We start from the raw sequence: 13715 nt of genomic DNA on the forward strand, positions 1-13715 counted from the left end.
GGGGCAGGGAGGGCTGAAAGGAATGAGACATGCCTGGGGCACACAAGGTGCTCCATGCATAGTCCAGTTCAAACCGGTGCTGGGGCACTCCAGCCCCAGCTCTGGCGCGAAACTGGACAAAGGAAAGGGGGTGTAGCCACTCCCCTTCCTGGTCCCACCCATAGGAGGGACCTTGCAGGTAGCCCAGCCCACTAGCCCAGTATATTAGTAGCTGGTTGGGCCCTGCTAGATTAGAATATCCTGAACCTGCAACTTGAACAGAAACTCTGGACCTTCGACATTCGACGAAAGAAGAAGACTGAAGAATCTCCCTTGAGGCCAAGGAGTGGTCACCCTGTGCGAACAGGCACCATCAAGAGACTTACCCTTTCCTTTGCTGAAGTTCTACGAGGGACCGACTGCAGAGCCTGACCAGAGCCTTGACTTCCAGACTTCTCCGACCCTGATCCACATCCACAGCCGAGCTGAGATCCGTGAAGGCGACGAGAGACGTGGGACCGGCTACCTGGGAAAAGTGGCGAGTATCTTCCAGCGCAGCTTCTGAGGCACCCTCGAGGTTGTGCACCGGGGATTTAGAAGCCCCAACCCCAAGCACCATCTGCACCAAAGATCAGCCCCCCACACTCCACGAGTCCTGCGTGGGGCCCTTCTGCATTTTCCTGCTTGCCGCGTCTGTCCGGTTGCTTGCCCGGTGGCTAGTAACCTTTGCGAGGACACACCTTCAATTTTCCACTGCTGGTTTGGCTCCTCCAGACTGGCTCCTGCTCCTCTGTAAAAGAGAATCACCCCAGGCCTTCCTGGTCTGCACCAGAAGCAAGTCCTCCATTCTTCGTGGGTTCTGCTTGCCAAGGCTTGGTGAGTCCTAGTTCGACTTTGACGCCGCCGACAGCACGAGCCTTCGTGGGACAGCTCGCCTCCTGGTCCTGGTCGTCCTCGACGTCTCCTGGTACCCGTGGCTGCTGCGACAAGCTTCACCTCTTCACCTGCAATCTCCCGACATCGCCTGGTTCCTTCCTGGTTCCACGTGGTCACTGGATAGTGACCCAGACTCTGTCCCTTCTGCTTGCAGGTATCCTTCCTTCTTGATCCCGGCCTTGGGATCCACCGGACACTCTTCACTGACTGCCTGTCAGCATCTTTCCTTCAGGCATCCATAGGAGTCGACGACGAAACCCGACGCAAGTTCACACCTATGCACCCGCAGCCCGTGGGCTAGGTAACTTGGGTACTCCGGTGCTCATCAGGGTATTGACTATCCTAGTGTCTAGTTCTCAAGTCTCGACTTCCTAGCTACTCCAGAAGTGTCCTAAATCTTATTAATTCTAAACTGTACTATTTCTATCGATTATACGCATTACGCGTGAGTGTTTCCACTCTGCACCTGAATCCCGTGGGCCTCCCACTTCCTAACTGTTGGTAGGGTAGTGTAGCCCCAGCGATGGCCTAGGCCTATCCTATTTCCGTGACAGTGGTCCTTATACCACTTACTTAGTATATGGTTTGCGTGGCCCCTAGGGCCTAACTGTATTACTTACCTGTGTGACTTAATGTATGCTTGAATAAGACTGTGTTGTACTTACCTCGAATCTCATAAAGAGTGCTGAGGGTTTGACTAGAATAAATACTCTTTATTTTATATATATATCTGTTGTGGTGTCCTTTCATTTGGTATTCAAGGGGTTGCAAATGGTATAACAGCTGGCTTCACATGCCATTCAGAGTTTAGCCTAAGACTGCTCTTGTCCATGGTACCACTAGGATAGCTGGTCTATAAGGTTGACTTTACAACCAATCACCATAAGGGTTGTTTGGACTGATACAAGGTGTACACTAGAATTAGTGACATCATATATCAGGCCAACTTCTCACAATGACCACTTTGGCCGTTCTGCTCTCCAGGACTTTCTGGTGTGATGTTGGTTCGCAGACCCACCACCGGGGTTGGTATTGCTGGGGTATCTATTCTAAGGTGAGGAATCTAACTAACGTGTTTCTTTCAGATGAACAAGTTACTTACCTTCGGTAACGATGTATCTATAAGAAACATTAGTTAGTTAGATTCCTCACCGACCCACCCAGCCTCCCCGTTCTGCGAACCGACATCTAGGGTTAAGGTTCTCCCTTTCAGGGCCCTAGATTTTTTGGCACCAGTGTCGGTCTCTTGCATGGCTCAGCGTCCCTGGCGCGGAAAGCTATGTACAAGAACTGACGTCAGTGCGCGAGGGCGGCGTCTAAGTACTCCGACGTCATTCCGGCGCACGACGCCAACGACTGACGCGGAGCCGCAGACGACGCCTAGCGACGCGCAAGGGGTATTGCTACAAAAATCTTTCCGGATCCAGCCTGACGCCTGTGGATATTCTAAGGTGAGGAATCTAACTAACTAATGTTTCTTACACATACATAGTTACCGAAGGTAAGTAACTTGTTCTTTTGGTATCTACCTTTCTAGTGGATACTTTTATCTACATGCATATTCCTCATCGATCGAGCCTGCCTCCCAGTTCTGAAGAGTAGTCATGAGATTTTTTTGTAAGATCCCAAGTTAGGTTTGTTTTACTGCAACTTCTGTCAATCTTGTTAACCTTGTCTTCCCATCTGATGGCATGGAGAAATGGTCATGAGATTTTTCCTAAGATCTCAAGTTAAGGTTGTTACTCTGCAACTTCTGTCAATCTTGTCAGCTTTATGTCCCCAACTGATGGCATTGGGATAAAAGGATGAAGCAGTGATATCTGAAAGAAACACGTAGTGATAGATTTCTTACCTTAGAATTACCCCCAGGCGTCAGACTGGATCCGGAAAGTTTTCGTCAGCAGTACCCCTGCGCATCATAAGGTGGCGTTGTGCGGCTCCGCGTCCGTCGTTGGCGTCGTGGTGGCTGAGATGACATTGCGGCAGCTACTTGGATGCCGCCGTCGTGCGCTGACGTCCGTTCTTTCTTTTTCTGCGCCAGCAAGCGCAGATCCGGAGAGAGCGGTACCCCAGTCCCTTTTTGACTGAGTTTTTCAAGGCTTTTTGTCTCTAGTTTTTTCGAGTCGATCGGCTCCTGGTGCAGTAGGGATGCCCGGCTTCAAGTCCTGTGGGGACTGTCATTGTATGATGTCGGTGACGGACCCACACCGTGTGTGTCTTTACTGCCTGGGGCGCGATCATGACCCCAAGTCGTGCCCCGACTGCCGGGCCATGGCGCCGAAGACTTTGCGAGAGCGATACCAAAAGTTGCTTAAAGTCCGGCAGTCGGCTCCGTGCTGCTCAATGTCCTGGTCCCGTGGGAGGTCGAGGGACTGGTCGTGGAGCCATCATCATTGTTCGTCGGGATCGAAGTCTTCGCACTCGGGGTCAGGTAAGGCGATGCATTCTAAGAAGTCGAAGAAGCACTGTCTCTCTCCGATTTCCCCTCGCCAGTCGCGCGACGCTGCTGAGGGTGCGGGTGGTGCCTCCCCCGCGGCTCCGGCAGAGCCTATGCAGTCGCCGCCAGCCTACCTGCCCTTCCCGTGTCCATCGGCGACTCCGGCCCAGCTGCAGGAATTTCTGTCAGCCATGGCCCGCCTCTTTGGGCCGTCGGGCCCCGTGGACCCAACTGGGGGTCCTAGCTCTTTACTGCCGGCGGCTTCAGCCCCGTCATCGCTGTTGGCTCCGGCGCCACAGGACCCACATGGATCCGGGCTCAGATCCCGGTCGACGCCGGTTGACCTTGTGACACCTTCACAGACGTCTGCACCACCCCGACGTCACCTGGCCTGCCGGATGACGTCAGCCCTGGTTTCAGCCCCGATGTAGACACGGCGCCGGAACGGATTTCTATCCCTATGTCCAGCCTCCTTATTTTCGGCCTGTTGATCAGCCTTCGGAGGAAGGGGAAAACTGGGAGGGGTCTGAGGACCCTCTCACAGCTCAAAGTGAGTTTGACCCGGACTGGGCAGAGGAATTAGGGGATGCCAGTGGTCTTGATACCTCTCCTGACCTTGGCATGCTGTCTCCTCCTAACTTGGCTACGGAGGAGGGTGCAAGTTATGCAGTGGTGTTGCGTAGGGCGGCTGAGGCCCTCCAACTTGAGCTCCCTACAGTGGCTGTCAGGACTAACCTCCTGACAGAAGTGCTTCATCCGGCAGCTACCTCTGCGGAGCCACTGCTGCCTTTTAATGATGCACTTTCAGACGTCCTTTTAGGCACCTGGTCCAGGCCCAACATAGGGGCTCCTGTGGTTAGGAACGTGGCCCGACGCAATCGCCCGGCCGACCCCATTTTCCTTTCCCAACACCCCACCCTTGAGAGCTTTGTTGTCCAAGCCTCTGCGTCCCTGAGCGCATTCCCTACCGCACCACCGGACAGGGAATCCAAGAAACTGGAGCAATTTGGTAAGAAGATTTTTTTCTTCCGCTAGTTCAGGGACCCGGTCTGTGAACACCACATGCCTCTTGGGCCGTTATTCCCACTCTGTGTGGGATACGGTGGCGCGTGCGCTGCCTCAATTTCCGGAGGAGGCCCGGACAGCGCTCTCTCAAGCTATTGCTGAAGGGAGGGATGCAGCCAAGTTCGCTATTCACTGTGGCCTTGACACCGCCGACTTGCTGGGCAGGACGATTTCCACAGCAGTGGCGTTCCGTCGCCACGCCTGGCTGAGGACAACTGGTTTCTCTGGGGATGTCCAAAACACTCTGATGGACATGCCCTTTGATGGCATTCACCTTTTCGGCAACAAAGCAGATAGTGCTTTGGAACTCTTTAAGGACTCACTTGCTATGGCCAAGCCCCTGGGCCTTTCCACCACGCGCCCTCCTCCGCCTTCTGCTTTTCGCTCCTTTTGTGGCCACGGTAGGGGCACTCCCACACGTTCGCTTCAGAGCCACAGGCCTGCGCAGCAACAGTCTAAGTGCGGCCGCTGACGTGGGACCCTGCACAACAGTTGCAGTGGTGGCTTACGAATCGGCATTGGGTCAATGGCAGATCCCTCTGCCTTCCCCAAACGGAGCACACAGTGGTGAACGATGCATCCCTCCTGGGATGGGGCGGCCACATGAGAGAGGCGGATATCAGAGGCCTCTGGTCTCCGGCGGAGTCCAGACTCCATATCAACCTTCTGGAGCTCCGGGCGATCCAACTTGCACTGGAGGCATTCCTTCCCTCTGTCAAGGGGAGAGTAGTGCAGGTGTTCACAGACAACACCACCGCCAAGTGATACTGCAACAAACACGGCGGGTGGGGTCGTGGACCCTATGTCAGGAGGCTCTGCGCCTATGGACATGGCTGGAACATCATGGCATTTCCCTGGTGGTTCAACACTTGGCAGGTTCACTGAACGCCAGGGCGGACGAACTCAGCCGCAGGTGCATGATGGATCATGAATGGCGTCTTCACTCTGACGTGGCGCAAGGTCTCTTTCAACAGTGGGGAGAGACTTGGTTAGACCTATTCGCCACCAAAGAGAACGCGCAATGTCAGCAGTCATGCGCGTTGGAATTTCCAAGGCGGCACTCGCTAGGCGACGCTTTTTGTCGTGAGTGGAGTTGAGGTTTGTTGTACACCTATCTGCCTATACCACTTCTGCCCAGAGTGCTGAAGAAAATCCGGTGCGACCGGGCCTAAGTCATTCTTGTGGCTCCGGACTGGGCTCGAAGAGTTTGGTATTCCGAGCTACTCCAAATGACCATCGAACCCCCGATCCGACTGCCTCTTCGGAAGGATCTTCTGTCGCAACAGCAGGGGACGGTCCTCCACCCGAACCTGTCCAGTCTCCACCTCCTTGCGTGGAGATTGAGCGGCGGCAGTTGATTCCTTTCAACTTGCCTCCTGAAGTCTGTGATATCATTCTGGCAGTCAGGCGTCCCTCCACTAAGTTGGTATACGCCTGCAGGTGGAACTCTTTCTGAGGTCCTATTGTTACTTCTTTCTTTGGCCCAGCAGGGCTCTGCTCTGGGCACTTTCAAGGGCTACCTTTCTGCTATTTCCGCCTTTCTCACGCTCCCTGATCAGCCCTCTCTTTTCAAGTCCCCTATTGTTAATAGATTCCTCAAAGGCGTTACTCATCTTTTGCCTCCTATTCCCTTCGTAATGCCACAGTGGGACTTGAATTTGGTTCTCACATATTTAATGTGCGCTCCCTTTGAGCCTCTTCACAACTGTCCTCTTTGTCTGTTAACTCTGAAGACTTATTTCCTGGTTGCCATCACCTCTGCTAGGAGAGTGAGTGAGCTCCAGGCTCTTTCTTGCAAACCTCCTTTTCTGTCTGCCCATCCAGACAAGGTTGTGCTCAGGACACGTCCATCCTTTCTGTCAAAGGTTCTCACTGCCATTCACACCGGGCAGACCATCACTTTGCCCACTTTCTTTCCGCATCCTTCCAGCGAGAAAGAGAGGCTCCACCGTCTGGACCCAAAACGTGCGCTTTCATTTTACCTGAATCGCTGATGACCAGCTCTTTGTTGGCGCCAAGAAAGGTCGGGCCGTACACAAGCGGACTATCTCCAGATGGGTCGACTTCTGTATTAAAGCCTGTTATTCTCTGGCAAAGAAGGAGCCTCCGGTGGGGCTGCGTGCCCATTCCACCAGGGCGACGGCTGCCACTACGGCATTGGGATGTGGAGTCCCCTTACAAGACATCTGTCAGGCCACTACGTGGGCCTCGCTGTACACTTTTACTAAGCACTATTGCCTGGACAGCCAAGTCTGGAGAGACGGCTTCTTTGGCCGTTCTGTTCTCCGGGACTTCCTGGTGTGATCTTGGTTCGTAGACTCACCGCCGGGGTGGGTATTTTTGGGGTATCTATTCTAAGGTAAGGAATCTATCACTACGTGTTTCTTTCAGATGAACAAGTTACTTAACTTCGGTAACGATATATCTGTAAGAAACATTAGTTAGTGATAGAGTCCTTACCGCCCCACCCATCCTCCCCGTTCTGCGAATTGTTTTATAGGGTTAAGGTCATCCCTTTCAGGGCCCTAGTTTCATTGCACCAGTGATCAGTAGCTTGCATGGCTCTGCTTTCCTGGCGCGAAAAGTTGTGTACACAACTGACGTCAGTGCACGAGGGCGGCGTCTAAGTAGCTGCCGCGACTATATCTCGGCGACCACGACGCCAACAACGGACGCCGAGCCGCACAACGCCACCTTCTGACGTGCAGGGGTACTGCTAATGAAAACTTTCTTGATCCAGTCTGACGCCTGGGGGTAATTCTAACGTAAGGAATCTATCACTAACTAATGTTTCTTACAGATATCTTGTTACCGAAGGTAAGTAAAGAACTTGTTAGTCAGTGCGCCAGGATGATCCTTTATGCTACTCCATGATGTCATGCTCACGATGGTTCACAGAGCCAAGACGGAACTTTGTCTCAAGATCTACCGTAGTTCCTGAAGAGAGTCAAGAGATGATTATGTGTAAATAGTTAGAGAAGCCCTTAGTAGATCTTTACCCAAGATAAGAAAATTGTTCATTTGGTTAATGTTTCTGTGTTTCAGTACTGTGTATTTGTAATCTTCCTGCTCTGAATGTCTCGTCAATATTCTTTTAGAAAATGTCTCAAGACTCTGTAGAGTTAAGAGTGGCATTGGAGAGGCAACTGGAAGCTTGGCAAGCTCTGCAACCTGGAAGTCCTGACGAGGTGAGTAGACAAAGTGTTTTCAGAATATAGTGGTTGTGTTTTGATTAGGTATAAATGATAGTAGGAGTAAATACTGTTTGTCAATATATGGTCTGTGCCATTCTTACTCCTTCCTATCTTTTAACATGAAATTTGTTGACTTATAATTAGTCACAGTGGGTATGTGCGCTGTCTCTTCCCAGAATTTAGTGCTTAGTTCTATTCAGTAGCGTTACTCTGCTTTCCTAACTTCTTCCTAGTCTTTGACCCATGTCCTCTTTAACAATCATTTCTTTCTCCATGCAGAGCTAATAGTCTTTGAACATAAGTAGCATCCTGGCACTACTTTAGTTGGTGCTGTGGCTCTGTCAAGGTTTTCAGTTGTTTGTAAGGAACATTATTGTGTGACAGACCTAGTGAGTCCTATCACTGTAGAAAATGATAGTAGAGAATGTACCCTTAATCGTTTGCTAGAGAGCATAGGAGTGTGTTGCCAGTTCCTCAGATAGATGTCAAGGTCTTTACTGTCCCTATAGAATAAGTAATCTCTGAGGGTATAGTGGCTTTGGTAATTTGGCCTGAGGAGCATGTCAATGCTCCTGAAAAGTGTCTGGGTGTTATGTACGTAAGCCAAACAAACAACAACATTGTTAAAGAAATGAAGACCTTAAGGTAAAAAGTAAAAATCAGGCAAGGGCTTCTGTGGTTATTATGGAATTAAGTTAAGTCTGACAACTGTGGGGAAAACTCTTCTTGTAGAAAACCATGTATGACATTTGGAGGAAGCTAGGTCAACCTGTGTGAGGAATAATGTAATACCTTGAGCGTACTTTATGCACACAGATATTTGTCAAGCCAGGATACTGAATCCAGCAAGGCATTCTTCAATCCGGATACCCTTAACTCAGCAGCTTGTTCAGCAAACCTTTCGGAGATTGGATAAAAAAGTCTGAGCTGGACCAAGGATGTTATGATATCCAACAGTGTTATACCTTCTTTGGAAGGGTGTTGCTTGGTCTCCCCCGTCTTTCATAGCCCGTCATAATGTTTTTCCCCTCACAACAAGCACTTCTGACGAGTCAATTTACTAGGTTGTTTCTTTTTGCTGTTTTTCATAACTAATTTCAGCTGAGCCAGTCTACCGTAGTACTGTCTTAGGAAAGTCCCTACAACTGGCAACAGGTCAAAAATGTGTTCCCAGTACTCCCCTGTTGAATGGGAAATTGTCCATATGTGCAGCAGGCTGCCTTAGGTCCTCACAGATCAGAGACATTCTTCACTCTTGGACAAAAATAAAAGACAGGAGGTGCACTTAACTACTCAAGAACATAGTTCTGTAGGATGCCAAGAATGAATAGTGAACCGTGAATACCATTTAATGCCTGACACTGTTGAAGGCTAGACCCAGTTCATCGCCTTAATTCCTTTTTGTCCAGAAAGCCTAGAAGCTCAGAGCAACAGGTGTGCATCAAAAGAGCCATTAGCATACATTATTTCGTTATTTCCTTCAGGTGTGATTAACATTGAATGTAATTAAAGGATTATAAGGATAAAAATATGGAATGTGTTATACTTTTGTAATAGATTGAAGTACTTATTTATTAAAATAAAATCTATAATGCCAACAGAAGGTGAGGTCAAGTTGTAGATACTTCTCTTCAAGCTTTCTGTGAAACACAGAGATCACACGGGGCATTTGATTTTGGGAAAATATATTCTACTCCCAACTATAAAATTCAGCACTTGTTAGGCGACTAGGAGCAAACTTGTGATTTGCTGATTTTTATTTTTTTCTTTATTACAGTTTAGTCAAAGGAGAACAATGACATAACTGCAACAGGTCAAGTGGAAAGGGGGAGGGATATCGGGGGAAGAAGTAACAAGGGGGAAGAGGAATAGCGTGAAGGGGGCGAGGGTTGCACGATATCACAATAGTGTGGCAGGATGCGTCATTTCTACTCAATGTCCCCAGCTGCAATATTCCAAACAAGGACGAATACCGGATTAATTTGAGCCGGTGGTTTTCTGTGCTCCGCACATGTACTTAATTGTCAACATAGGCTCTTGGGAGAGTCTGCCACACAGTGGCGCTGTCTGACTCATTTAGAGATGACCCCAACAGCAGTTAATTTATAATTCAATATATATTAAATATAACTACTACCTGCCGCACAAGGTGTTCTTATAGCTTAGGGGGGCTAAAATAGTACAAAGTGTCAAACTTGTAGGGGTGTGATGGTTCGCAGTTGTGTTATTACTAAAATTGGCAGCATGGCAGGGGCCCTGTGTGGTGCACGCTGCAGTGGCCTCCTGGCGGGAGCCCTGGCATTTTTTTTTCTTTCTTCAAACTAAGCCATGTGAACAGCAGACAATGTCTCCACCAGTGGCAGTATCCCTCCTTGATTAGTTGAGGAGGCATTTAGGACCCAGTTGGGGGCACGGGGTTGGATCAGGAGTAACTTGGCAAGTGTGGAGTGGAGTCTCTTTGGCACATGTAAGACAATAAGGGTTCTCATATGTCTTTGGGACGCGAGCGTTCGGGCATCAGTTCCCAAAAGTGAGAGAGCTGCTCCTGGCAGTATGTAACATCCTGTAGCCAAGCTTTCACTGTGGGAGCAGGTCTCCAGCCCCTAAATAATGGTCACTCTCCAGCCCCTAAATAATGGTCACTCTCCGTTTGGCCATAAGAAGAAGCATGGTGGTGAGCCGACAGTCTCATGCTGGAATGTCTTTGACATAGCCTTGTAGGCTACCAATGGGCGGGGTGGTGGGGGTGTGTAGATGCCCAGTGATAGCGTGAATGATGGAGAAGACTTCCATCCAGAAATCCGCAACCTTGGGGGCAGTGTCATGCTAGATGTATAAAGGAGGCCTGTGGAGAAGAGCACCTGAGACAGAGCCGGTCAGCAACCAGCCCCTTTCCTGAGAGTTATATCAGGGTACAATACAGGCGATGTAGGGATTTGAAGTGTAACAATCTTAATCTGTAATAGGGTGAAAGTGCTTCTAACTGAGCCCAGCAATAGAACCATTGGGTGTCTGTGATGTGGCCTCCGAGTCCATCTCCCATGGCACGCACTCAGTTGGAGTTGTGATTCGCACAGAGTTTTGTATGATTGTGTTTAAGCGGGTGACTAATTTGCCTGTAATGGATTAGTGAGCATGTGTTCCAAAGCCTGAAGTGGAGGGGGGAGATTGGAATGTGTCGCGCAGTGCACAGCAGGCCACGCAAAGTTGATACTAGAGGAATGTTTCTAATTAAGTCGAAGTGTGGGCCCTCCAATGGTGGTATGACGGTGTCTGCCGGATAGAGGTCTTAGAGTTATAAGGCCTCACCCAATGGCGTGCGTCCTTGTACTTACATCCTGCAGGGGTGGCAACTGGGATATTCGACCAAGGGGCACGGAGGGAACGTAACTGCAAGAGAGTCCTGCCCATTTCTGCAGTTCATCCCATGACTAGCACACTCATTCCACAGTGTCTATCTCTGCCCTTGGTGGCTTGTAGTGGGGGATAAAGAGCAGTGGAAAAGGGCCGTGGCATTGCAGGAGGGGGAAGATGGTGGCTTGTCAAGAGCTTTGCAAAAATCTTGCAATCCTCATTGATCATAGAAAGTGGCCTATAGGATTCACAGTGGGATTCACAGTGGGAGGCGAGTTTGTCAAGCTTGAGAAGAGTCAAAATGACTACCTCTCTGAGTGAAGGTGAAAGGGAACCCCGATCAAGAGATTCTTCGAACATAGTGACCATGTGAGTTGGAAGGATTAATGTGTATTCTTTATAGAATGCTATGGTCAGACTGCTCAGGCCCAACGCTTTGTCGACCAGAAGGCTTTGGATGACTTGCACTATTTCTTCTACCTTGGTGGTAGTCTAGGTAGGCCCAGTGGGCACGATCCAGCCATAATAGGATAGTGTCCAGATTTGTAAGCAGTTTGCTCTCATTGTGGACAGGGGTGGGGTGTAAAGTTTGGCCTGAAAGCAAGTCATCATGCTCAAGAGCCCCGAGGGGGGGTAGATTGGAGATTTAGGTTGTCATCCAACAGTTACACGACATAGGTGGACGCACGCGGCTCCACGTAACGACGGGCCTGAGCTTCACGGTCCAGGAAGTTTAAATTAGCTGAGGAAGCACTTCACGAGACTGTCAGTCTTAGCTGGCAGCTGGGCCATGTCATTGGATTGGAAGTATCTGAAAGAAACACGTTAGTTAGATTCCTCACCTTAGAATATCCCCAGGCGTCAGGCTGGATCCGGAAAGATTTTTCGTCAGCAATACCCTTGCGCGTCGCTAGGCGTCGTCTGCGGCTCCGCGTCCGTCGTCGTGATCGCCGGGATGACGTCGCAGGAGTACTTAGACGCCGCCCTCGCGCACTGACGTCAGTTCTTCTTTTTTCCGCGCCAGACAGCGCCGATCTGGGAAGAGCATACCCTTTTAGTCACTTTTTGACTAAACTTTTTTTGAACTCCTTTGGTTCTATTCTCGTCAACTCGACTCTGGTGGCGGTAGGGAGGCATGGCTTTAAAGCTTGTGACTCCTATCACCGACTGACGGACCACCACCGCCAGTGCCTCTATTGCCTTGGGGCCGACCACGATGCAGAGTAGTGCCCGACTGCCGGGACTTGACTTCAAAGGCTAGACGGGAGCGGTCCCGCAAGCTCCTCGAGCTCCGGCAGTCGTCTCCGTGCCGTTCACGGTCCCGGTCGAGGAGGAGGTCGAGGGACCAGTCGCGGAGCCGCAGCCATCACCACCACTCGTCGGGTTCCAAGTCTTCGGGTAAGTCGAAGCATAGCAAGAAATCCAAGAAGCGACATCGCTCTTCGGGCTCGCCTCGCCGGTCGCGCGACTCGGCTGAGGGTTCGGGTGGTACCATCCACGCGGCTCCATCGGTGCCGCAGGTGTCCCGTCTGTCCCCATACCTGCCGTCCCTGGGACTGACGCGACTCTGGCGGAGATCAGTGCCTTCCTCATGGCCATGAGAGGTCTGGCTCCGCCGTCGACGCCTGCCGGCGCGCCTTCGGACCCCGCGGGCTCGACTGGGAGGCCTAGCGAGCCGGTGGCTCCGGTGCCGTCGTCGACTCCGGTCCCGACGCCGCAGGTCCCCGCGGGATCCAGGCCTGGATCCTTGTCGGCGCCGGTCGACCTCACGACCCCTCCGCCGGCGCGCGACTCCAGTGCCAACCACAGTTAAGTCCCGGGCCCGGCGTCGGAGCGGCGCCGTCCGGCGCCGCACCAGACGCCAATGGGTGGCAATTACATCTTCCACCCAGCTCCGATCATTCCACCTGTCTAACAGGAATCGTATGACGGCGACAACTGGGAGGGGTCTGAGGACCCTCTGGCCTGGCAGGGCCAGTTGTCTCAGGACTGGGCAGAAAAGCTGGGGGATGCCAGTGGTCTTGATACCTCCCCTGACACTGGCTTCATCTCTCCTCCGACCGTGGCTTCGGCGGAAGGTGCTGCATTTTCTGTGGTGCTGCGCAAGGCGGCCGAAACCCTTGGGCTGGAGCTATCTGCTGTGGCCGTGAGGACGAACCTCCACACTGAAGTGCTCCAACCGTTAGCAAGCTCCTCGGAGCTTCTGCTGCAGTTTAATGAAGCACTGGTTGATGTTCTGAAGGGCACCTGGTCCAAGCCCTCCACAGTACCTCCTGTGGACCGGAACGTGGCCCGGCGTCCCCGCCCTGCACCGGGCGACCCCAGTTTTCTGTCCATGCACCCCATTCCCGAGAGCCTGGTTATCCAGGCCTCTACTTCCCAGACCTCCTTCCCGCCCGCTCCCCCGGATCGGGAATCCCAGAGACTAGAACAGTTTGGTAAGAAGCTGTTCTCCTCCCTTAGTTTGGGATTGCGGTCTATTAACACCGCTTGTCTTTTGGACCGTTACTCCCACTCCCTGTGGGATACGGTGGAGGACGTGCTGCCCCAGAGTCCGGAGGAGGCCCGGACTCGGCTCGCCCAGGCTCTTGCCGAGAGGCGGGATGCAACGCGGCATGCAATTCGATGTGGACTGGACACTACGGACTCGCTGGGAAGGGCAATGTCGACCACAGTTTCGCTTCATCGCCACGCCTGGCTGCGGTCCACAAGTTTTTCTGGGGATGTCCAGAACGCCCTCATGGACATGC

The 13715-nt window shown here is 51.6% G+C and overlaps 1 protein-coding gene across 1 annotated transcript in view; it reads left to right on the forward strand.

Annotated features, from left to right (window-relative positions):
* MDN1 (midasin AAA ATPase 1) overlaps nucleotides 1-13715 on the forward strand; it is a 2002810-nt gene that overhangs the window by 1853158 nt on the left and 135937 nt on the right. The window contains exon 95 of the mRNA XM_085611158.1: nucleotides 7516-7605. Coding sequence (XP_085467284.1) covers nucleotides 7516-7605 — 90 coding nt within the window. The remainder of the gene's footprint in view (nucleotides 1-7515; nucleotides 7606-13715) is intronic.

This window comes from Triturus cristatus, chromosome 6 (genome assembly GCF_964204655.1).
Source record: "Triturus cristatus chromosome 6, aTriCri1.1, whole genome shotgun sequence".
NCBI classification, from domain to species: domain Eukaryota; kingdom Metazoa; phylum Chordata; class Amphibia; order Caudata; family Salamandridae; genus Triturus; species Triturus cristatus.